We start from the raw sequence: 25,297 nt of genomic DNA, 5'->3' as shown, positions 1-25,297 counted from the left end.
CAAGGAAAGAAAAAATGTTTCAAAATTTGGAAAGAACTTGGAAAAACTAGAGTCACATGTGACACTTCCCTTTCCCCAGAGAGATAGGATTGCTGCGTGGCTTTCCCTTTCCTGACGATAAGCATATCCTGGTGGATAAAAATACATTTGTTCTTACCGTAAATTCCCTTTTGCCAACTCCTTCATCCCATGCTGGGTGTTCGGGTCTTAGGCCTCCTCACAGGCATAGGAAGACCAAGAGCTTTGCCTGTTTCAACTCTGAATAGCAAAGGGAGAAACAATAATAGCCTGAGCCTGCTCCCATCAAAGTCAATGGCAAAACACCCAGTGGCTTCACCTGGAGCAGACGCCGCAAGATCTAGACCACGGCAACATAATACACCTCTAAATTATTTATTCTTTCACAGGGCCCCATTGACTTGACAGCAAATTGGACCTCAATTCTTCAGCAACTTCAAATACATGAAAGAAAATGGAGGACTTTGTTGAATTAAATCTGATCAGCAGAATCCCTTGTGTTGTCTAATTAAATCCTCTTTCCCTACATTTTCAATGTGCCACAGATTTCTGTCCTGGCAATGCAGAGCTATGCACCACAAAGTGGAGACAGATGGTCTAGTGTGCAGAGGTTTAGCCCAGTGATTAGGGCACTTCCCCAAAGTGGGGACACCTGGATTCAGTTCCTCTGCCTGATGTGGAGAAAGGATTTGAGTGGTGGTCTCTTACCCCCCAGGTAAATGCCCTCACCACTGGGCTAGCTTCATTCTCATGCTCTCTCTGGCCAAATGCACCTTTAATTATTTGATACAAAGCGGAACAGCTTCAACACAGGAGGGAGGGAGGGAGAGAGAGAGAGAGTGCGAGTGCCCTGTCCCAGAATGCCCTATAGCTGAGCAGTTAGGACACTCTCCTGGGCGACTCTGGGTTCAAGTTCCTGCTCCACATCAGGCACAGTGGGAATTTGAACCTGGGCCTCCTGCATTCCAGGGGAGTGCTCTAATCGCTGGACTATAGGATCCAAAAGGGGGCTCCCCCCCAGTGTTTTGTGGTGGGCTCAATCCAATAGGCATGCTCAGAGCACATTTACCAGCTCAGGTCCCACTGCTGAGACAGGCAGGGGATTGCATAGTCTGAGGATCTCAGCAGCAGAAATTTAGGCGGCAGCTACATCAGGGTTTTGAGGATCTAAATTTTGGACCCGAGTGCCTAAACCCATTTGTGGCTCTAGCCCCGTGCATGTTACTAGCCAAAAGGCACACCAAAGGAGCAGACGTGATACCAAAGGAGCTTGGGCTAGGAGTGCTGTGGTGGCCGTCCACTTAGCCACTGCGGGCAAGGCATTGCCGTACTCAGCTAGGCCTAAGGTGCTAGGGAAGGCAAAAAAAAACCATGACGTTTTAGGAAGCATTGAGGAAGGGGCAGCATGGGAAGGTAGCTCTGCAGTTAACAGAACACACACCTCAGTGGTCTGTAAATACAGTAGGTGTCTTTCCTAAGCAGACATGAAAGGCCCATTGCTCAAATTCATCTGGAGGACAGAACTGCTACGTAAAAACCTTTCATATTAAGTGCAAAAGCTACATAAACATGAAGCACAGATCTAGACTCAACTGCTAGAGAGGTTGGTGCAGACAACCTGAGGGCTCGAGTGTAAACACAGGCTCGATGATACAGAATCTAATGTTGATTTACTTTTGTTGCTGGTGTTCCCATGGTTATTGCTGCGTAGATGAGCTCTGCCATATCTCCTCTGTCTTACTGAGACTTGGAAACAACGAGGAGAGGTTAAACTTGGATTTATCTTCGTTCTACAGGCCGGAATCCTAACTGCTACTGCGTTTCCTTTGCCTTTCATGTACAGTGGAGATATTGCTCCCCCGAAGGCTTGAAGCTTCTATTTTACCACACCCAGAAAGTGGGGGCTTGTTTTTTGTTTAATTTTTGAACCACAAAGGGGTCAAAAGCCGAATGATTTGCAAAGACTGCAGGTAGGAAAGTCCTGGAATGTACAGACATAGCACTTTCCATGCAAGAATCTTAGAAATACTTGGCAAAGGATGGGGGAAAATGGAGGAACAGAGAGGTTAAGTCACTTGCCCAAGGTTATACACTGAGTCAGGACCACAGATTTCTATGCTCTAGCCATGTGTCAGAGAGTGGATGGTATAATAACCTGAACCATAAGATCTGAAATACAGAGTCTTGCTGGAATTACTGACAGCACCTTGTCCTACTAAGATAGTTCACTGCCAGTATCTATCTGGTATGCAGTGTATGGCACAGGAGATCTTTGCCAAGGTGTGCATGGGCATTGAAGAGCCCAAGGCTATTTTCATTATCACAGTTTGGCCTTTGGAGACTCAGAGCAAAATGTCGCCCTCTCACCAGCATTGGATGTTGCCCTCCACACTAGAGTTAGCTGCATTTCACTGCATACAAATTATTCTGAGACTTTAGGAAAGAAAGACTATTTATGGATATATGCAATATAAGGTCTGTAGCTTGGTTTTGCTCTCTAAAAGAGAAATTATCCATCGACTGATAGAAGAGCTTCCTTCCAAGGACAGATTCCAATGACATCAGGGGAAGAGCATGCAGACCCCACCATGAAAGGGCAACCTGTCTGCTTTTTAGTATTTCTCTCAGCTAAACACAATCTGAGCAGAGCACTCCTCTTGCCGCTTAGCCATGTTATAGGCAGATGGCTTAAACGGATGCTGAGCTGTGTATATCTGGAAGCAACCTGATATCTGGTCACAAATTTGTTATTGGACCTGAATTCATTCAGGGAAGTAGAAACTGTTTTAGCCATATTGGCATAAGAGGACATTAACCGGGCAGCCTGGGCTACAGCTGGCCAGATCCTAGGATGGCCACTAAGTCTATCCTCCTCAGACCCCTCTGGTGCCAGATCTGCAGTTTGCTGTTTCCAATTTTGGTTTTGGAGGGTTGGGATGGAGTAGATGCAGAGAAGAAAAGGTAGGAGGACATGGGCCTGAGTTTCAGACTCAGTAAAAGGCCTTTGAAATTAAGCCTAGGCAGTTCAACAGGACACACGAGGGTGGCGGACAGATTCCATACCCTAAGGAGTCCAAATTCTGCCAGAGTTGCAACCAAAATAGCATTTACCTCCTGCATGGACAAGGCATCATTTCTGGAATTCCAGTGTTCATATCACAGAGTCATATCTTCTGAGATACGGAGTGCTTCCCACAAGGCCCTGAGCATCCTCCAACTCTCACTTGCTTTGACAGGAACTTAGCACCCCGCAGGACTGAGCCCTAATGGCTCTCTTGGTAAGTAAGAGACACAAGAACAGTATAAACTATTTGCTGAAACACAGCAGAGAGATGACATTCCTAGTACCAAGTCAGTCACCGTCTATCGATGTTGCTGCTTATCACATTCAGCTGAAGATCTATAAGCCGTACACCAATGTAGGGCTACTGGTGGTTAAACTGTGAGTTAAGCTGTTTAACACTAATTTACCAGTTATTCAAAAGTAATTGGGCCAAACAGTCTCAATACAAGCATGTGAAATGTTGGAGCTGCACCCATGTGCAGCAGATCTGAATTTGGGTTCTAGTTTTGGTTTCTTTAATATACTATATTGCATAAAGAAGCCATTCTAGAGAAGGGTCTGGAGAGATGTGCCTCCAAAATGGTCAGAGCCATATTTTCTTCATTAATGGCAAAAAGACAATCTGGGTCGGCTGGAAAAGAAGTCAGGTTTGACTGTTTGATCAAATGAAGAGCCTGGGACAAAAATTCAGGGCTTCTGGTGAAGAATAAAGTCTTGCTTCTCTAGTCTCACCATGACAACTGATAAGCTTCTGATTAAATGAGAAGCAGCACAGAAGGAAGGGCCTTTTTCAGTCATGCACACTCTTTCTAACCTATAGAAGAACTTGTGACTCTGACACTAGTTAGGGTTTTTGTTACCTAGTTCTTCAAATTGCATCCTCTTGCTTCTCCCAAGATCCATCCTTGTGAATTTCATCTATTACCCAAATCTAATTTTTATTAAAGATGTGTAAGCCCCAATGGTCAAAGAAAGTGCAAAATGTATCTCTATCATGTACCATTTACAATGTTAATAATTAATAGATGTTGTTATAACCATGTTTCAGAGATGAATATTGAGTGTTAGAAATTATTATAACTATATCAATAAGTGGGGTTATATATGGCCATAAGCAACCTATTGACCTGGACTAATAGTTAACTATCAATCATATACTAACTCCTAATAAATGGAATATTATCAGGCTTTGTATTAAAGACAGAATGCATACATACCTTTTGTACTTTTTGTGACCTACTTACTATCTATTTCTCTATTTTTCTCTGTTTGTTAGTTTGGTAGAAAATTTCGAAAGTGCCTTTGTGACTTATACAATAGATGTGTTTTTGAAAACACATTTGGCAGCACTTTTTGCATAGTAAAGCTTTCACTGCGTGTGTAGATTTTTAAAATGTTTTCCTCCTTTTCTGCTGCTGCATGAAAACGAGGCAGGAAAATGTGAGTGTAAAATTATAAAAATTGGCAAAGGGACCCAGGGTAAGGTGGAGCATCTGAAAATGCTAATCATTCTTTTTTTTTTTAAATGACTAGATTTCAAGTTGTGTCCTCTTTTTAACCTTCCATTTAAAGAAGAAAAAGGGAAACACTGAAAATTTCACTTGAAATAATCAATTTGGTGGTTCAGTAATCATGTTTAAACGAGATCCCAATAACTTTGAAAGTGAATTCTGAACTACATTTCACCATTTAAAAAAATCAGAAAAATAGAAAGCTGCATTAGGTATAACAGAGTAATTAACAAGTCTTCAAACTATTAATGTTTTATTTGGTTAGTTTATTAAACACCTTTAAGACAATTACTTTTGGTCTGTACCCTTCTAAAAAATATTTCAAGTTTTGAACGGACCTCCAATACATAAAGCAAAGGTGACTTTACCATACACAAATTTCAGATCAAAATACAACACTCTGTTTTCTGACATTTATAAAACCCGGTCAATACAAACTACATTAAAAAAAGATAAAACACTTTCACTGATCCTTGGTAAAATATTACAGCACAATTTGCACATTGGCAACTAAGTCCCCGGAGCACAATTCATGTGCTTTTAAATGGGAACTTCCCCTCAGTTACTCAACATTATACTGAACATGTAAACAAAGTAAGTGCTACTTAATCCAGGAAAGTTTTTGTATCCCTTTTTGCATCATTAAAACATGTAAACCAAAGAACAATTCTGCAAGAAAGGTTACTGATAAGAATCAAGTAATTGCTCCACATCGTAACTGCAAAGTTATGCAGGATTACGCCATGAAAATAAACTGATGGAGGTGGATCAGAGAGTTTGTTGGGAGATTTTATGACAAAGTAAATTCAGCAACATATTATTCCTAATAGCGTATTATAAAGCTCTGAAATTACATCCCCACAAAATTATTTGAGGGTACAGCTTGAAAAATTACCAATTTCAACACTTGAAAGACATTCAAGTACACACAGTCCTCTTTTAACTGTTAATACAATTTGTTCCATTGCAAAACCCATTTTTTCAGCAGGTCACAAAGTACCATTAAACATTGCACGTTGAAAAAAAAAAGAATACATGTTAGCATGAATAATGTTTGTTAATAATTATTCCTAGGAGCTTGGACTTCTGCTAACCTATGAAAGATGCGGAATCTCTTATTAAGCAAAACACGCCAACAAATCAGAAAATATATATAACTATAATGAAAACTGAAGTGTGAGTTGACAAACATTCACTTGGAAGTCCCTAAATAGCAAACATAACCATAACCATCTTTGAGAAGATAAACTAAATCAGAGTAATGACAAAATATAAGATATCTGATTTTTGCAAACTGTATACCTTATGTTGTATAGGCAATTGCTCATGCAAATTAGTTGTGCGATTCATATTTTCTACCTGCAGTTTTCAAAATCAGTCTTTTTATTTTTCCCTGTAATAGTTCTCCAATAGCCTAATTTTGTTTAAAGTAATTGAAGTTGAAATTAAATTGTATAGTTTCCACTAACGCTAAAAGAATATTGTGCATCAGTTAAGGGAAAATATATAAACCAATCCAATTACATGAATATTTAATTTTTTCAATACATCTCATCTGGTTCTAATTAAGAGCCCATTAACTGGGATGCCATAAGAACTCTGGAACTTTTCAGGTTCGTGACCATTAATGCCACAATGATCTCATGAAGGAAAATTGCATACTGCACAAGTAGTACGTATTATGAAATTAGCACTCAAATGTAAAAACTATAGGATGGAAAGAGATTACAACAACAACAACAACTATAAATTTGGTAACTTAGTTGGTCAAATATGACTGAATTACTGCACACTGCTCTTTTCAAAAGATAAAGTATTCCCGAATTCAGCCCACACTGCTAGGATTATTCCCTTAAAGCTACAACTCCATTCTATAACTCACTATACTGACACTATGAAAATACGTGTGTGTGGGTGCGGGGGTGGGAATTAATGTACAGGGTTAGCTAGGGCTTTGTAGTAACTGAATGGAATGGAAGGAGGAACCATGGGAAAATTTCATGATGTATTTTAAAAAATATTACTAATAATTTCTAACACAAAACAGTAAGTATATTTTGAAAAATGCATAAAAACCCCATCAATACAAAAATCCCCACTAAAATTACATAGCTAATGAATTTTAATCTAAATATTTTATGTGCTTTTCCTATAAAGGCCACTTTGACATCAAAGTACAAAAAATGTACATTTCCCAAAATAATATTTCTCAATTAAAAATATTGGATATGGAAGCATAAGAAACTTCTAATCTGCTAACAATGTGGACTGGCTACTTCTAAGGAAGAAAAATATTTTCTAGACACTAACATTTTCAGTAAACAAAAACAAAACACTTTCTGATTTTGTTCTGATTGCATTGTTCTATAGAAGAATTTGGGTTTAGGACTGAAGTGAAACCAACAAGACATTTTATTTCATCCAAGCAGAGTTGATTTCAGACACTTCACAGTGTGATATGTCAGGTCAGAGGGATATGTACAAGTAAACAAAGGCTAACCTGAATTTAAAAGGGCAAAAAAGAGTAATGGAGATTAAGAAAGAGGCATGGGGTAAGGTAAAAATATGTTCAGTAAACCAAAAAGTCCACCTGGAGGTTAACATAGAGGTGAAAAGTGAATGCAGGCAAGAGGTGGTAATTGGAAGAGGATAATTTACCAGTAGAATGTACAGTTAGAGGCAAATGTTTTCTATTTTCAGTTCCGTTGACAGAGGGATGAGTGAAAGGCGATAGAAACACAATAAGACAAAACCAACTTTACTGGAAAACAAAATAGCGACAGAACTCAGGATCTCTAGCAAGACTCCGGTGCACACAGGGTCCATCTCTGAATTCTGATGCAAGTGGTACAACCAAAAGAGTGGCAGAAATTAAACAGATTTAGGCTGGGTTTTTGGTATCTAACTTCTTTAGGCTCTTTTCAAAAGACCAAGCTACCAAGTATTTCTGAAAATATCAGAGGCACCAGTGGATGACATGGGGATACATGCAAGAGCTACATATACCTGGAAGGATCCAGCAAGTTACAATGGCCCAATATACCACTGGCATAAAGGAGTACAAATGCTATGAAGTTAATGGAATGACACTCACTCTAACTGGTGGCAGATCTGGCTTCATGTCTAGAAGCTCTGCTTCACAAGGAAGAAGTTATTGGCAATAGTAATAAGAGACTGCCTAGCAGGACACACTGGGAAGTATATTATTTAAAGAGTCAGAATGCTTAACAACTCAGAGAAAAATCTGGCAGGAAGCAGTGGATGTAGTTTATTTGGACGTGAGATTTTTGGGCACCAGTCCATCAAAAGCTTTCCTAATCTAAGGTCAGCATGGTATAAAGAGACAAGTATTTGAATGGTTAAGAAAAAAAAAATCAAAGCCAAAACATGCTGATATTAAAAAGTTAGCACTTATATAAGTTTTATCTTCAAAAAGCTTTAAACCATTAACACCCTCATTTTGCAGATGGAGACAGAACAACCTGGGAAGACATTAAGGTGAGAAATCCAACCCCACTTCCATGGCCATGGCAGGCCTCTCATGCAATAGAGCTGTGGTAGGGGTATGGTGGGAGGGGAAAGAGGACTGTGCTTGGAAGAGCCACAGACCACATGCACCTCTGTGTTGCAAAAGGCTCAGCTCCATGGTGATCCTTGTGTGACTGCACAGATCCTCAGTTGCACAGATCCTCCACTCCTTCCCCTGTGGAAGAGGCAGGGTAAGGCTAAAGAGGATTCCTACTATCATGAGTCACGGCTCTTCCAGCCCCTCATCTCTCAAGCAGATACACTCAACCCCAGCCCGATTCCCCGATTTGGCCCTGAGTGATTTACACTATACAATTTAAAGTCAATTAATGAAGATTCGGAGTGGGAATACGATGGAAATAAAAGATCAGTTTCCATAAATTACTAAAAAAAAAAAAAAAAAAATCCAAGTTAAAACCTTCAACAACCAGCAAGTTTATAGAATGACAATCTATGAACAATTCAGTGACATATTAACCTTGTTCCTAAACTGAGACTATGTAACCGACCAGATGAGCATGTCTCTAGAGAACTATGCTTGAAGACTTTCTATGGGAAAGCGACAAGACATTTTCCTTGACCCAGACAGAGTTTTACAGGAAAGTCGTCATAAAATAGTGCTATCATAGCAGATATTGATGTAGGATACCGCAGGAGTAGCACCATGCAAAGGCTAGACATTGTGGGGATGTCAGCATTCTGATTTTTCTAACATTACTTTCACTGAATGACTAATGCAATTATAAATGCTCCATTGAGATTGTTATTGCATTGTCCAGTGCTAAAACATAGTAAGGAAACAAAGTGGGTGAGGCAGTATCTTTTAATGGACTAACTTCTGTTGCTGAAAAAAGACAAGCTTTTGAGCTACAGAGAGCTCTTCTTTAGGCCACCTGAAGAACACCTGAAGGAGGACACCTGAAGAAGAGTTATGTGCAGCTCAAAAGCTTGTCTCATTCAGCAATGGAAGTTTGTCCAGTAAAAAATACTACTTCACCCACTTGTGTCTAATATCCCAGGACCAACACAGCTACAACTACACTGCAAAATATATATTAAGGGCCAAACAGGGACTGCACATGATTCAGCCCTAAGACTGGACCAAATAAAAAGCATGAATTTTTTGTTATTATTTATTCTTTAGCCCCACCCAACAAGATCCACGATATTATATATACCGGGTTTAAAGAAGGCAAATCCTGAAGACAGAGTATGGAGGAAAACAGTGACTTTTCTTTTGAAGGTCTGATTAGAAGAATCTCAAATAGCCAGACTCCAAAAGAAAAAATCATGAAAAGTAAGTGTTCAAACAATTAACCACAAAATGTACACATCCCTATAGTTTTTTTTCTGTAAGTTTGTAAAGAATTTAGCTGTCAAATACTTCCTAATATGTATTACAACATTTGGTAAACTCTCTTGTAGTAAGACTTCCATATCCTTCACTCCCAAATTTCCAATACCTTCTGCCAACATGGCAATACTGCACAAGAGGACAGTTCATTACTCTGCCAAGGGTGTTAGACAGCAGGGCTGAATTAATTACAGAACCACTGCTTGCAGGCCCACAAACCAAAGGGAGCCCTAGACTTATCCTAGTCTTGTTCAGAACAAAAATGTTTTAAATTGTTGAGATTTGTATTTTGTTGCAATGTCACAAAGAATATTCCATTTTCATAAAAGGCCTGTAAAATTTTACTATTTCTCATTTACACTCAAAACATCTTTTTTTGAGCAAACATTCTAGCCTTTTTTAATGTCAATATTTTGAGCTTAAGCGATCTTGTTTGGAACATTATCAACCTTCTCAATGAAGAATATGAACATTTTGAATTTTTATATCCACGCAAAAATTGTGTTTTACAAGATTTCAGAGAATGGACATTAGACAAACATGGTGTTAATTGCAATGAAATTTGGAGAACTGAAGCAAAACACTTTCATGGTTTCCTAACGTCCTGCTAGTAACACAGCAAAGTAAAATCACATCAAACTTCAAACATTATGTCATAACGTGTAACGCCACCTACATCTTATATCCCAGGACTTGTATATCCCATTTTTTCTTGCCCTGCTACGTAGGAAATAATGTGGACCCATCATTCAGAGAGCTGCAGGAGGCAATGGCCTTCCATGCAGAGGTCATGTCTACACTGCAGCAGGGAAACGTAATTCCCAGTTTGGGCAGATATACACAGCTCTGTCTAAAATCGTGGGTATGTACAGGGGCAGCTAACCAGAGCCATCATGGTCACACTGCTCTTTATAGCATGCCACCTTGAGCAGAGCTAGCTTGTGTATGTCCACCTGAGCTGGGAATCTCACCTCCCAGTTGTAGCACAGATGTATCCTGTCAGCAGGTTTGGCTCTGGTGCCCCCTCCTTCAGCTTTCCTAAAACAAGAGGAAGGTTCTAAGGTGAAGAATAGAGATGCTTTAGGTTCCGTTACTTATTGGTGAATTCCCCAAGGGGTAAGTGAACAATGCATATAATGCCCATCCCCCCTACACTTAGGGGCTCCCAGCATGGAGGATTCTCAATAAGTTTGTAATGCTTGCCATGGGGGCAGCTGAACTCATTTTATGTTTGGAGAAGTGACATGGGCTCATAAATGGCTATAATCCCATGATTCTTCCCCTCCCCCAACTGGTGCAGGAGTAAGAGCTTCTATGTTCTCCATGGCATCAAAAACCTTTTATAATAGTCAGTTACCAATTCCCCAAACTGAGCTAATGATCTTGATTAAAAGAAAACAGGATTAAAATATAGCTTTTTATCCCTTAGCCAGCATTTAAGGGACTTGCTCATCAGACCCACTAAGTCTGTTTTGAGCTCCTCTGGGAGTGCAAAGCAAACAAAGCTATACCACTTCAAGCTGGCACCACACCACATAAGTGGCAAGGCTGAGGGAAAAATATGTGAGGGTGGAGGGAGGCCATATCCAGAACTCCACTGGGGTGCAGTGGTCCCTAGCTGATATAGTGGCCCTTTGTAGGCTAAGTTGCACCCGGGACTGGCCCAGCACCCTGAAAAATCAGGGAGCCACATGGATGGGAATGCTCCCCACAGGCAGGATGCAGGATACACCTCCCAAGTGCAAAGCAGATGTACCATTTGCAGGAACATGCACAGTCATTACAATTTTAGTTTAACTGAGTTAAATTTATCTGAACAATTTAAGATGAATATTTTGAGGGAAGCTTCCTTTGTGAAATATTTCATATTTTGATATTACAAAAAAGATGTGAAGGCTATTTCTTAAAATTTGCATTTGTATCTTTAAGGCCCTTACAAGTTAAGGAGCTGTACAAAATTCAAGATAATTGCATATAAGCACTGAATACTCAGAAAAAAGCACTAACAGTTATCAATTTACTAGTGGCATTTTAACAAGTCAAACACAGTGTGTAAGAAATCAGAAGTGTGTCAAAACAGCACCATTAGGAAAGAAAGAATGAATTGGTTCCTTTTTATTCAAACTGAACGGAAGCTGGATACCTGAGGTTCCAAAGTAGGTGGCAAAATCATGTTCTCAAATCTGGAAGATATTCTGCTCTTCCTAGATGGGCAGGTTGGGAATTCCAAACATAAAGGGCCTGATCCAACATCAATGAAGTCAATAGGAGTTTTTCCAATTACTTCGAAGGAGATGTAATCAAGTCCACACACAGAGCAGAACATACCGTAGGACTAGACAGAAGCTTGCCTCACTGGTCTAGTTCACTTACAAGTGCAAAGATTTTAAAGTACTTTCCTATTTAAAGCCATAAGATCATATGCCTTTGCCTGCTTCTTACATTTACAACTACAAAAGTTTATTTACTTTCAAGTAATTGTCTTGCAGCAGCTGCAGGAGAACCCCTATGCCTGCTAGTGAAGACTAGGGTAAACTATCCTTGAACAATGGCAATATTCCACCCTGCTTCCCATTTGCATCTAGCCTTTTGTTAAAGGATAGAATGCAAGCTAAAAAAAATTCCACAATTTGGCAAAGTGCAAAAAATAAAATAAAATAAACCACTGAGGTAGCTGGGTATAAGAGTTTATCCCCAATCAAAAAAAAAAAAAATCAAAGGACAAATTATGAAAAAGACAAATACTTCCTGCTACAAATAAAACATACGTGGAAGCGTGCTACACATGTTCTATCCATAGACCGATCATAGGTATTAGGTGAACTATAACCCATACATGTTTGATGGAAAGCAAGTCTTAACTGAAAATGCACAACTGAATTATTCAGCTAAATGCAATGCATAGCATAGAAGAGAGTACAAAGCCAGTGGCAAAATGCCAGTGTATAGAAAAGTAGAGTTGTTTGTGGCATACTCCATTCAAATTTAGGGATTAGCACTGGGCTGGAGTGGTAATAGAGCCATGGTGCTAGCAAAGAGAAAAATGGAGAGGGTAGGAAGTAGTTAAATAGAAGGCCCTCCACAAGAATGGCCAGAGACCTGTGACCCTCTGATTCCATAAGGTTTTGAAAGCTGCCCCTCTGGATTTCCAACCAAGGTCTGCAAATCCTCTGCCCCTTGATTAAACAATTGGTCATTAACACCTGAAAGTGAGCTCTAGGCCCAAATTACTAGCTGTGCTGAATATCTGATGGGTGCAGTTGAGGAGAGGGTCACAAAAGAAGCCAGTTGCAGCCCGTTTTCTACTAGGTCAGGCCCCTAGAGACCAATCTGGCAACTGAGGATCACTGGAGCACTGGATCATTCTAGCCATGGTTTCAATGCCAGGAACTGCAAAGAAGGCAGCATTTATGTGAGAATTTATGGGCCCTTTGCTCTGGCCTGCCACAAGGCTATAAGCGCATGTCCCTGACTCTTGGAGCTTGATATTTGCCTCCTCACTCTCATGTTTAATATTAATGCTATATTTTAAAAGCCCACTATTAGTACTGTGTAAGATCTGAATCAAATGCACTTAAGTATCAATACAATATTGCATTACTCTGCATAACACTATACAGTCTCAATGAGAAACATATTTCTCTAGTATTAAAAAAAAAACCAACCTCCAGGTATGATGAGAAAAAACTACTAGGTTTTGGAACCTCAAGGAAAAAATTAAATTCAAATGGGCCTGAACATTAACCTTTTTTTGCGCCAAAATAAGGATGAATTGTATTTCAGCAGATCATCCACAAATCATTCTGTGTGTGTGTTACAGCCACCAACCAAAAAGTTTAACACTAATTCTGAAAGCATTTGTTCATGTGATTGCATCTCTTGATTTCTACTGAAAACGATCTGAAACCTTAACAAGTGCTTTAATGAAAGCTACTTTAGTACAACTTGATTACTGTACCAGACATCCTTCTGTGCCCCCCTGCTGGCTCTTAGTCAATATACAAACTTCAGGGAAGCTAGTAAATTTCTTGTTCCAAGTTTTGGGGAACAAAGTCTTATTTGTTTGCAAAGCATTTAGAGTTAACTAGTTCTTATTCTAATAACGAAAGGATGAAATTAATTTTTCTGCTATAGTGCTACATTTTTTTAAACTTAATTAATACAAGCAATAAGCGACACAGCTTAGTTCTTACCTTTAAACTAGAATCTATGTTTTCCTATTGTGCTCCATGAATAAATTAATCAAACAGATGCTGCCGAGCTGGAGCTCTCAAACACATGAATTCACTAAAGAGAGAGAAACTCAGGAACAGCCAGTGATAAATATGTTGTAGCCTATTACCTATTGCACATTAAGACCCAGATTTTCAGCAACGGTCTTTGATTTTAAAGGTGCAATTTTGTGCAAAAAAATGGTTTTTAGCCTGCCATTAATTAAATGCAGGTGTCCACGTGCATGCACAAGATTACATCAATAAGAACAGAGACAGAGCTGGGACCTGGTTTAAAAATCAGGCCCCCAAACTGGATTTAAATTAAATACAGCTTTAAAAAATACATTAACATTAGCATTGATATGGAGAGGGAAGGGAAATCAGATTTAGAAGTACTTACTATGTATAATTTAAAAAATTTTTTACATTTTCATAACTGATCACTGAAGTAACACTATAAGTTAGAGTTTCTTCTAGAGATAGTAATAAGAAAGCGTCCCTCTCCCAAAAAGGTCTCAATACGGTCTCATTTCATTATTAAACGAGAAGGCTATATCTAGCTGATTTCATAATTAATTTACAGTCTGAGCAACTCTGTGACAGATGTATATGGTATTCACATGCTCATCCTGCTTGGAATTGAATAATAAAAAAAGAAAAAAAAAAAAAAGACACCACGCAACAAGATTTAAGCTATTATGTTGAAAAGTTCCAGCCCTTCCAGTTTAGTTTTAAGGCATTACAACATGGTCTTTCAGGTGACCTCCAATTATTATTGGATAAATTTCCCCCTTAGCTTTAAATATTTATGATAATTTAATTTTTATAAATAGCATACAAGCTACCTATTTTAGGGTTGCCAAGAAAATTTAAGGGATTCAAATCACTGAAATAAATGTAAAGTACCTCACCTGTAGGTAATGCCTTATGATTTAATGCATTTATTACCACAGTCCCTGTTTCACCTAACAGAGAAAGCTTTGTGTCTGTTTAATTAGGCACTTGGAAAGGTGTTCACTAGTCTTAAAGCATATATTAATCTAAATTTTATTTAAAAACTGGTAACTAGTCCAACTATTAAGTTACAGAAATGTCATCTGCCATTTTGCCAAAATCAGTAGGGCTGCCATGTTATTACAGCATTTAGTAAAGTACAAGTGGTTCTTCCTAGAGTGATTTAAATTTAACATTGCACCCTACTGAGGTTTTGTAGGTAAACTGTGTATTCAAAAGGCCCAGCCTACCAACACACCTTAGAACACTTGCTTGTGCATTCTGAAGTAAAGCCTATTTATTTATTTATTCCCTCTGGACTAAATCCAACAAGGAGCCAAGTGCTATCAAGTCAATGAACACTGAATGCAATCAGCACTTCATAAAATCAGGCCCTAAATCTTATTGGATGAGTGATGTAAGTATGGTTGCCAACCCTCCAGGATTGTCCAGAAGTCTCTAGGAATTAAAGATTATGTCATGCAATGAGACCTCCAGGAATATGTCCTACCAAAATTGGCAACCCCAGATGTTAGGCATATGAAAGTAAACACTGTGCCTCAAAATATATGTATATTTTCCATTATAATGTACAGTAGCATGCTACTGAAACATGGACCCTACCTGGTAAAGAAAGCTTTTAATCACACTAATAAGCAAGAGGATTGCAAACATTAAAGAAGTTACAGTACTAATGTCTGTCTAGAGCTGAACACTTGCCACCAGTTCAACATCACCATAACATCAACAGCACCAAAATCCTGCAAATTAACCGAGAATCGGTGCATTCTAAGTGAAAATAAATTTATATCTAATGAACCCAGGAGACAGAATTTATACACACAGCTCAGGAACAAAATAAACTTAAGAGAAACCCAGACAAGATGCTTAATATGTCAAGAACAGAAAATATCCTTATCCTAAATTAAATGCAACACCACAAAACTTCTTGAAAAGTGTCATTGAGTGTGGCACAAGAATACACACTGGTTACAATAGAAGGAACTGTAGCCTATGAGTACGTCTGTGTCCCTGTTAATACTCACATTTGCTGTGACTTAACCTGAGACACAACCTTCCTTCTGCAGGCGAGATTAGTTAAAATGAATTGCACTTTATCCAAATATTATTATTGTCAGCTGCCATTTTTTATTTACATGCATGTAACTAGTGCCCTAATAAAGAGCAGAGTGACCATATGCATCACATGGAGTGATGTTTCAAGGCAGCAATGTAGAGTAACACAAACCTGCAGAACAGTATTAAAAATAAAGAGATTTACAGTGTTTAAAAGTAGCATTAATTTAAAAAAAAAATCACTTTTTTTAAAACACAGTGAATTTTAAATATCCCTGTAACAGAAGAATAGTGTATTACCTGTATATATAGAGAAAACCAAAAATTTGGCACTTATAACAGCTTTCCTTTTGTTATTGCATACTACACCGTGTATGGAAAACACATAATACCAGAAACAATCATTCTGTATAGACTGTATATTTATGGAACTACTGAATAGAGAAACTGCACTTAAAACATAAAAATTCACTTTTGACCATTGTGCAATTACCAAGACATGCAAGCACAAGAAATATTAATAAAATAAAATTAAAAAAAAGTACTACCACTTAACTCCTTTGAAATATTACTAACATCTCTAATGGAAACTAAACTGCCTGGGATTTTTTGGAAGGGGAACCCAATGCATAGAGGTAAAGTATAGGGCTGCAGTAGCTTTGATGAATGTCCACCTTTTATATTTTCAGTGATAACTCCGACTCATAAGACAGCGTATGAACATACTTTTGAGTATTATGATTCCACAGGCACACAGAACCAAGTTTGTCTGCAGTGATTAATAAATAGGATTTTAAAAATTGGGATTAACTTCCAGATTCATTTTCTTTTCTTGTTAGTTTTAAAGAGAGCTTCAGGGCTACTGCAAGTCTCTTGACTGAAGACAAGTTGACATGGCACTGTCAGGATAAATCATGTGCTGTTGCTGGTAAAATATTAAAAGGAGAAATGACCTGTTTTGCTATAGTTAAGCAGAGGACTCTTAACTAGAGCTATATAAAGGTTAAACAAGCAAAGAGGTTGTGAATTTGAAATCCAATCTAGCATTGGATGTTCAGCAGCATAAATTTCCCATGAGATTATACACTGTGTAGAAACAGACTTGGGTTCCCAGGCTTAAAAGACCAGAGACTGGTTACTACACTGATGCCATGCTGGTTGGCTGGGGAGGTAAATGTGCCAGGTGGATCTTTCTTTAGCCTTTGCCAGAAACCATGCATTGTACTAGTCATTTCTGGTTTTGAACTTTTCCTCTACTCCTCTAGCAAAGAAGCCACAGGCTTACACTCTTAAAATAGGAATATGACAGTGCCACTATGATTAACAATGCAGAACCATTAACCCCTTTTTATTTTTATTGATTTATTTTAATAACTTGCCAAAACATTCACATTTTATTCTGAAGTTCTCAATTCTGGGGCTCCACCTTAAGGCAAATTTTTTGGGGTAAAGTGAACAAAATCCTCTTTTTATTTATTTATTGTAAAGTTCAACCTAAGGGAAAGAAACACAAACCACCACTATTCCTATTTAAAAAAAAAAAAATTGGGCTAAAACAAAAATGGCTGAAGTTTGAAACTTGATCCAAACAATTCTCACCAAAGTCTTTGATTTTACAAAAAATACTTTTGATTCAAGACACGACCATTTAAAAACTGCATACTAAGCATGCATGATAGATATTTTCCTTAACGCATGCACTGTGTACACAGTAAGTTAGTTAGCTGTACGCTTAAATGTACAATTATTGATTCAAAGAATTTAGGCCCCAATCCTGCAGTAGCTCATAGAACTATTCACATGTTTAAAGTTAAACGTATGTAGGTGTTTCAGAATAAGTGGCTTATATTCCTCTGTCAAATCCAACAAAGTATTTTAGCTGCACAAGACGATTATTTTATTTTCCTTTTTTAGAAAATGCAAAAATAACCCTAATGTTAATCCTACTTTACCTCGTTAAATGTAAACTAACATTTTACTTATTAACTTTTGCCATAAAACATGGCCAGAGCACACAGAACTTGGGATTTATTTAAATTTATTTTGTGCATTTACTACCCAGTTTTGCTGGGCGATGAATGCCATTAGCTCTCACTAACTTCAGTTCTCAGGAGGTACTTCTTGCAAGATATTAGATAAAGTTTTCAAAAGTATCTACATTACTTGGGAGCCAAAATTCATTTTCAAAGTGACTTGGGTACTTAGGCTCTTTAGACTTAGATCATGTCTTCACACAACCGCTATAGTGGTATAGCTCTGGCTGCTGTAGTGTGGATGCTTCCCATATCAATGGAAGGGGTTTTTCAGTGAATATAGTTAATCTACCTCTGAGAGGCACTAGGCAGGTCACCAGAAAGCTCTTCTGTTGACCTAGCTGCGTCTACACCTGGGGTTAGGCCAACCTAACTATGTTGTACCGTGCATACAATTTTTCACAGCACCACTATGCAACGTAGCTGGGTTGATCTAATTTTAAATGAAGACCAGGGCCTTAGGTTCCTAAATAACTATATCACTTTTGAAAACAGAACTTATGTCATTTTGGACATTTTACCTTAAGCCTTTAATTTATAAAAAATGGGAATCTTTACAAAACTTTTTCAACACAAAGTCTAAAGATGGAAACAGCAGTTTACATTTTTGTAATAAAGCATAATATAACAAATCTGAAGACAAATACTAAGTCAAGTAAATTTCTACTACAATGTGTAAAAAACTATTAAAAATATACTGATTAAAAATAGGTTACTGTATACAGTTCAGATTCTGCAGCACTTCAGCATTACAAAAATCAAGGGGCTAAATTCTACCTGCAGTTATTGATTTAACTGGATTATTCTGTTACCATTACAGAAAGATGATGAAAATTAGTAAGTCTTGGAATGTTTCATTAAGGAAAATTTACATAGTTGAACCCTAGCTATTTTGTTCTAGTTGTGGTCTTTATTTGAGAAGATTACTTAGGATAGATCAAAGGAGTTAATCTGGATTTATACGTGTATAACTGAGGGCAAAACCTGGCCCACTGATTTTTGGTTGAGGTCCTTCAAAGTTTCAGAGTGGAAAGAACAGTGTCTTGTAACAGTACCAGCAACACTACAAAGTATTAGAAGAATCTTTAGGGTGGAGATAAGGATAAGATTCAACTGCATTTCCAGCTCCATTTTTTTTTCTTTCTTTTTTTCCCCCCCCTAGTGTTGTGTGTCACCCATCACAAGTAACAAAAATGAAATTAAGTAATGAGGTAAAGTGTGTTCTACCAGCAAATTTTTCCTACTAACATAACTCAATTAAATATTACTCGCAGTGTTAACAAGACTTAAAAGGAAAAACCATAAAACAAATTCTTCACTACAACTGCATTCTAAAACAAGCTTTCAAAGCCAAACAGCAGTAATCAAGACTCTGTACCTTAGCACAGAGATCATTAGTAAACCAACTTCTGATCCCAATATAAGTTACCTGTACAATTTCCTTTAAAACAGGAACCTGAAATCAAGTTTTCCACAATACATATATATCCTTTTTAATGCCCCACCTTTCCTTCTCCCCTTTTGCACAAATACATGTCCTCAGCACGGCAAACTTGCAGTGATTTTTAAGTCATCTGAAGGGAAAAGGAGTCCTATTTCTCTCTGAAAAGCAACTCGTGCTGCATTCCTTTACCAGCCACAGTAAAGGTGTGACATATTCCACGCCTCAGTCCTTCCCTCTATTTCAGTAATTGCAGCTTCCAAAATCCACACAAAGAACGCATGCTGGCCCACCAACACACGGAATCTTCAGACCATTTGAATGACACAGTGTAGAAAAACAATTTACACATCTATAATATATTGTAACTCTTAGTTCAATTTTAAATATATTTAAAAGATCCTTAGGAATGAAAATATTGGAAATGAATGAAAAACATATGTACACCTCCACCCTTGTAGGCACAGACCTTGACTAGTGAGAAAGGGCTAGAAATAAAGGTGCAATAACCAATATCTCCCTCCAGCTGATTCAGATGAAGAACAGTCTTGCAGTATACCAGAGAGGCTGGTTTTCATACAGCGTATCTATGTACTAAAGCTATCCAGTTGAAGATAGCATGCTAACTAACTCTTATCAATTCCCCTCAGGGGAAATGCACCTTAATTTTTTTTTACTTTTCAATACAATTTGTTATATTTCTCATTCATTCCTGCTTCAGACACAAGGAACTCCTTCATCAGTGTAGTTTAATTTTTTAGATAGTTAGGACTGAAGGTGTTCCCTTTGTCATGGTATTTTTTTTGTTTAATATACAGCTATTTATCCCCCAAACAAGAGCTGAAACTCAAGTTTTTAAGCATTTTAAAACAAACAAAAACAGATACCATACCAAAGCACAGCATATAATGTAAGTTTCAGTTGCAATAGCTTTGTTTTTCATTATATAAAGCTATGTTATGGTGGATTGTGTCAGGTTCTTCCCATCTTCTCCATTTTTAAGAGGACTACTCATGGGGAAGGAACACGAATACGGAACAATCCTTGCTGAAGCTGCAGTCGGAAAAGCTTGCAGTTTGCAATCCGCAGGGCTGCGCAGCCAGTGCGGCGAAGGTCTGATGGGAATAATGGTTTAGTATGGTGCCAAGTTCCTGTGCTCCTTTTAAACTCTCTAACGTAGTCATAATTGGTACCTAAAGTTAAATAAAAAAAAATTCATTGCACACTCAGTTACACAGTATCAAGCAATTTAAGTCTAATGATGCCAATATATTTCCAGACCAAATGGAAAACAAAAACTGTTCTGATCAATTTCTGAATATGTTGGCAGAACAGTTTTCAAAAGAAAGTAAAGCTAAGAAAAACCTGAATTTAAAAGAACAAAACTAAGGAAAGAGCAGCAACAAATTTGGGACCCATTTTACCTTATTTTCTGAAAGTTCAGCTACACATAGGTAGCCATGAAAGTAAGTTAAAAATCTTTCAAGAACCAGTAAGAGGTAGGTGACATCAAGAGTAATTAGTTTCAAAACATTTGGTACAGACAATGCCAATTTTAGAAGCTACAGTGTTTGAGGATTTCAAAACACCAGTGGGATGGGTTCTTTGCTGGAAGATGGAGCATTCCATGTGAAAAAGAACATCCAGGAAAAAGAGGTTTTGCAATTATGATTAAAATATGTATGTCATGTTCATATGAAGCCTCGTTTCTGTTGTGACAGATCATCATTTTGGGCACATTCCAAAACAAATAATTATAATACAGGCCATTGAAAAAACGTGGAAAACAAAGTGAGACATTCACCACAAGTAAGGAATAGGTCCATATACTTCAGAAGCTAAAGAGAAGTTCTTTGGATGTACAAATCAATATCCTATACAGGACGTACTGAACTAATTTTCTAATGTTTCAGAGACCAGTATCCCACTCTAATCATTACTGGAAGTGCCGTGGGTATCTGCTCTTCTTCCTTTAAACTACTATAGAGAGTTCTTAGTATTTACTAGGCAACTCCGTGCATCAGATGTAAACTGCACATTTATAAAATACTTAGGAAAAAAGAGCCATATGTGTAAAACTAAGCTTTTGATCAGTTATGCAGATAGTACAAACACTCATTGCCATGTTTACAAACAATTACCTCCCAGATTTTTATTATATTCAATGTGTTCATCTGTCTCTTAAGAATTTCTTGAGAAATAAAAAAAGTTACTTTTATAAATGTTTATAGTTTTTAGAAAAATTACTTTTAGAACATGGTTCTCTGCTTTTTCCTCATTCTTCCTCTTCTTCAGCATTGCCATTTTGCTTTAAAGCTATAATCTACTCAGTTACACATCATGAGTCAGGATTTTTTTCATTCAAACAGTAAAATATTACATCTTGAAGAGATAAATTAGTGTTTAGTTAAACTTGTAACACTAGTTTCTAAAAAGTTTCCTACATAACTTCATTATTCCCCTTTCTTTCAAATGTGTGGTGATTGTCCTTAATATATATTCTCTTAGCAACATTTACTAGTGCAAAGAAGCAATGACATCGTTGCAGAAACCTCCACAGCATAATCCTACTACAAGTTGTTATTGTTACTCAATTTGTAGGCTAGTCAGATGCACAGAGTTGCTGACCTACCAATGATATTTTTGAGGAACAGATGACGTTGCTTCTATATTGTACACACACAAATCCAAGAACTTGCTATTAGCCTTGGTCTATTTTCCTAACCTTAGCAGCAGTACTCAACCAAAATATCCTAAAAGAATTCTTAAAACTTCTGAGGGATTTTAGATCATGTTGGTGCTCAGAAATACAAAAGTAGGATTTCCAGTCAAAAGGCTAAATTCTGCCATTAGTTATCAGTTAATTTAATATAACACCACTCCCTCCCCCCGAAGGCCAATGGCAACTGAGAGCAGAATGTGACTCAATCTTGAAACCTGGACCAAAATATGAAATCTTACTCTTTTATTCTAAGAAGTCAATTTAAATAAATTTTAAAACTTAAGAAAATTAGAAGAAAACAAACAACCTGAAGTTACTAGTTTTGATTCTAACCTGTATCAAGATCTCCAATGACATAAATACTGGCCCCAATAGGTACAGCTCCATACACAAAGGAAGAACTGGCTGGGATGCATAAGTTCTGATCATTTAGATAAATCCACCTGTAAGAAAAGGCAAAAAATTTGTATATGAATTATTGACAAGATCTGAGAGCTAAAAACTCAGAAGCTTTTTGACAAACAGTTTTACCAATTATAAACTTAAGCAAAATCATGCAATCTAACATTTTAGAAAGAGGCTCCCACTGGAAATTGGGCATCCAAGTTCCTTAGTCCTTGTCTATCAGCAAAAATATTGTAGAATAAGCTATTCAATTACTCTACAACAGCTCCCTGTGTGGACGTTATTCCAGAAATCCACATGGGGAGCTATTCTGAAATAGCTTATTTCACAACAACTATGCTGGTCAATTTCCCTGGGTAGACAAGACTTAGCAAGCTTTGAAAAGTCTCAGTCTAATACTTGCTTTTACATCTGTGCTTATTTTAGGACACAGTACAGGAAATAGCAAGCTCTTATACTATGTTTTTGTTACCAGACACTCCCCATATCTCCCCCCTTAAAATTCTCATGCCAACCTTGTAGTCCTACTCAGTCATCGTCAGAAGTAAATTACTACTTAAGAAGTGTGCAGCAGTTGATGGGTTTTATTTTTCAACCAGGAACAGGACAGTAGATACTCTGAGACTGCTATAGGATTTTTGGTAAGTGAATGAAATGTCTAGCCTTTTCGGACAGGAAGACAGTTTTTCCAGTTTTATATCATGCTCTATTTGGTTTCCACTCCCGTTGAAATACTAGGAATCACAGCTGTTTCCTCATTAAAGGGATCCCCCATCTTCAACGCTATCTCAGTCTGACTTTCCTACTGACTGAAGACCAACTGTTCCTACAAATACCCTTGCGAGCCAGAAAACTAATGTGTATTCATCACAAATATGCTGACAAGACTGGTTTATACAGTTGTCTGCTTGCAAAAATACCTGAAGTACAGAGCTGCCAATTTAATTGTCTCTTCCATGGTTTTGAAGTAAACCTCTACAGATTCCTGCCACATTTCTACAGATGCTGATGTACTTCTATTTACAGTTCAGTGCAGCAGCATCAAGACTACTTAAAAGTAACCTTACAAGGGCCATAAAAGACAATATGGGCAAGGACAAAAATATTTGAGGGAAAAAATAAAAATCCACAGGAGTCCTGAAGATTTTAGATAAAATGCCTGGAGATTTAAGGAAAAATATCCCCACAGATGATGCTGACTCTTCTGTATTCCTGTACTATCCCCATTCGTTACTCAAAAGTAATTCTTTCTTGATTCAACTCAGTCAATTTGAGGGGAGCTTGATAAACAAATATGTTACTTTACAAGGAAACAGAACTATTTGTAAGGGCTGATTAAAACTAAGAATTAGATGCCTACATTTCTACTTTGCTCTGAGCTTTCTGTATCATATGACAGAAGCTCACGCCAGTCTCACGATTCAGTACATTCAGATTTATATCTTTAAAACAAGCAAATAGCATCATACTTTGTTTAAAACAAGAAGAAAGGATGGTCTTGTGCTCAGGTACAGGGGTAAGAGTCAGGAGACTTAGGCTGTATTCCTGGCTTCTTTTGGGCAAGTCACTTAATCTCTCCAAAATATCCTTTCTAATCGCCACTGGTCTGGAACACCTTGGTAAACATAGCAGTGGATTACCAGGGTCACAGTGCTACTGCTGTAAATAATTTATTTTAAAAACCATCCCTTTACAGAAGGCCAACCTTTAAACCGGAGGGGGGGGGGAAGCACACCAGTTAGTGGGCTAAAATTTTTAGTATCTGCCTCTGTGTTGAAACTGTTTAATGGGCTCAAACTACTTTGGAAATATCTTTAGAAAAGTGATTCTGGGCCGCTACACTTCATTCAAAGTTTCATCCAGAGTAAAGTTTTATAGCACAGTTATAAATCCCTGAAAAAGATGTGCCTGTAATTGAAACAGATGTTCAAACTTAAGAGTGGTGTAGCAGCACAATCAGCAGACCTCATAATTTACCATCAACAGCTGTTGCATCATTTCACCTTGAATAACGCACCCTTTTAAACTCATAATTTTAGTTCTAAACTGCCATGTATATATTGCATTCACTTAATCAGCAATTCAGTTATGCAGTACTGAGGTTTGTCTATAGAAGGTTCATTGATAGAGTAATAACTACATTATTTCCCTAGTTGATTTGAAACATTTGAATTATTACAGGAAGGATGGTAGTTTTCTTTTCACTGTTTACAGGCAACATATGTAATACACATTGCAACTGCTACCTTTTCCAGGGATCTGGGAGGTGGTGGTCCTAAAGTGCATAAAAAAACCCCACCAGCATGTCCAACTAGAGTTGACACTAATGTCAGTGATAGGACTTCTTTCCTCCAGCTTGCATTCACGCTCCCTGCCACATCAGCCTTCCTCAAGTGCTGTCTTAAGATGATGAGCTTTCAATTGTACCTTGAAAGTTAACATGGATGGATAAGTAAATTCTAAACTCACTGGGCCCGCCTTTACACAGAACAGCCTGCCAACAGCTCCCTCCTATGGACCAAGGGAAGCTCCAGCTTCAGTGCTTCCACTGATCTCAGCTGTGGTAGTATGGTATAGAGAGAGGCAGGGTTTTTTAGTCTGTTCCCACCCCTTAGCCCCCCCCCCCAACTTTTATGAAAGGTGGATACAAATATCTGCTCTGCCTGATTCTCTCCATCCCCCAAGTTAACTTGACGCAGATTTTACCATCCTATTGGGTCTCAAAGTCTAGAGGTATAGGTTTCAAGGTCCGCTGAAATTTACAAAAGCTCCAATTACTCTGCTTGTGGCTACTCACTCTAGTTCCCATGGAAACTTATAGTGAATCACTATAACCTGGAAAAGGGACTTTTAGGTCTAATTCCCCACTGCAGTGTTACTTTAAAATGGTGGGGCTTTAATCCTTTATATAGCACCAACTGGTACAACATCTGGGAA

At 37.9% G+C, this 25,297-nt stretch overlaps 1 protein-coding gene across 1 annotated transcript in view; it reads right to left on the bottom strand.

Annotated features, from left to right (window-relative positions):
• Positions 1–4,829: 4,829 nt before the first annotated feature.
• GAN (gigaxonin) overlaps positions 4,830–25,297 on the bottom strand; it is a 53,118-nt gene continuing 32,650 nt past the window's right edge. Inside the window, exons 10-11 of the mRNA XM_030581579.1 lie at positions 22,289–22,398; positions 4,830–20,426 (exon numbers count right to left, since the gene is read on the bottom strand). Coding sequence (XP_030437439.1) covers positions 20,245–20,426; positions 22,289–22,398 — 292 coding nt within the window. The 3' untranslated portion in view covers positions 4,830–20,244. The remainder of the gene's footprint in view (positions 20,427–22,288; positions 22,399–25,297) is intronic.

This window comes from Gopherus evgoodei, chromosome 12, assembly GCF_007399415.2.
Source record: "Gopherus evgoodei ecotype Sinaloan lineage chromosome 12, rGopEvg1_v1.p, whole genome shotgun sequence".
Lineage (NCBI taxonomy): Eukaryota > Metazoa > Chordata > Testudines > Testudinidae > Gopherus > Gopherus evgoodei.
The sequence above is the reverse complement of the archived record's forward strand: the minus strand, read 5'-3'. Positions and strand labels throughout refer to the sequence as shown.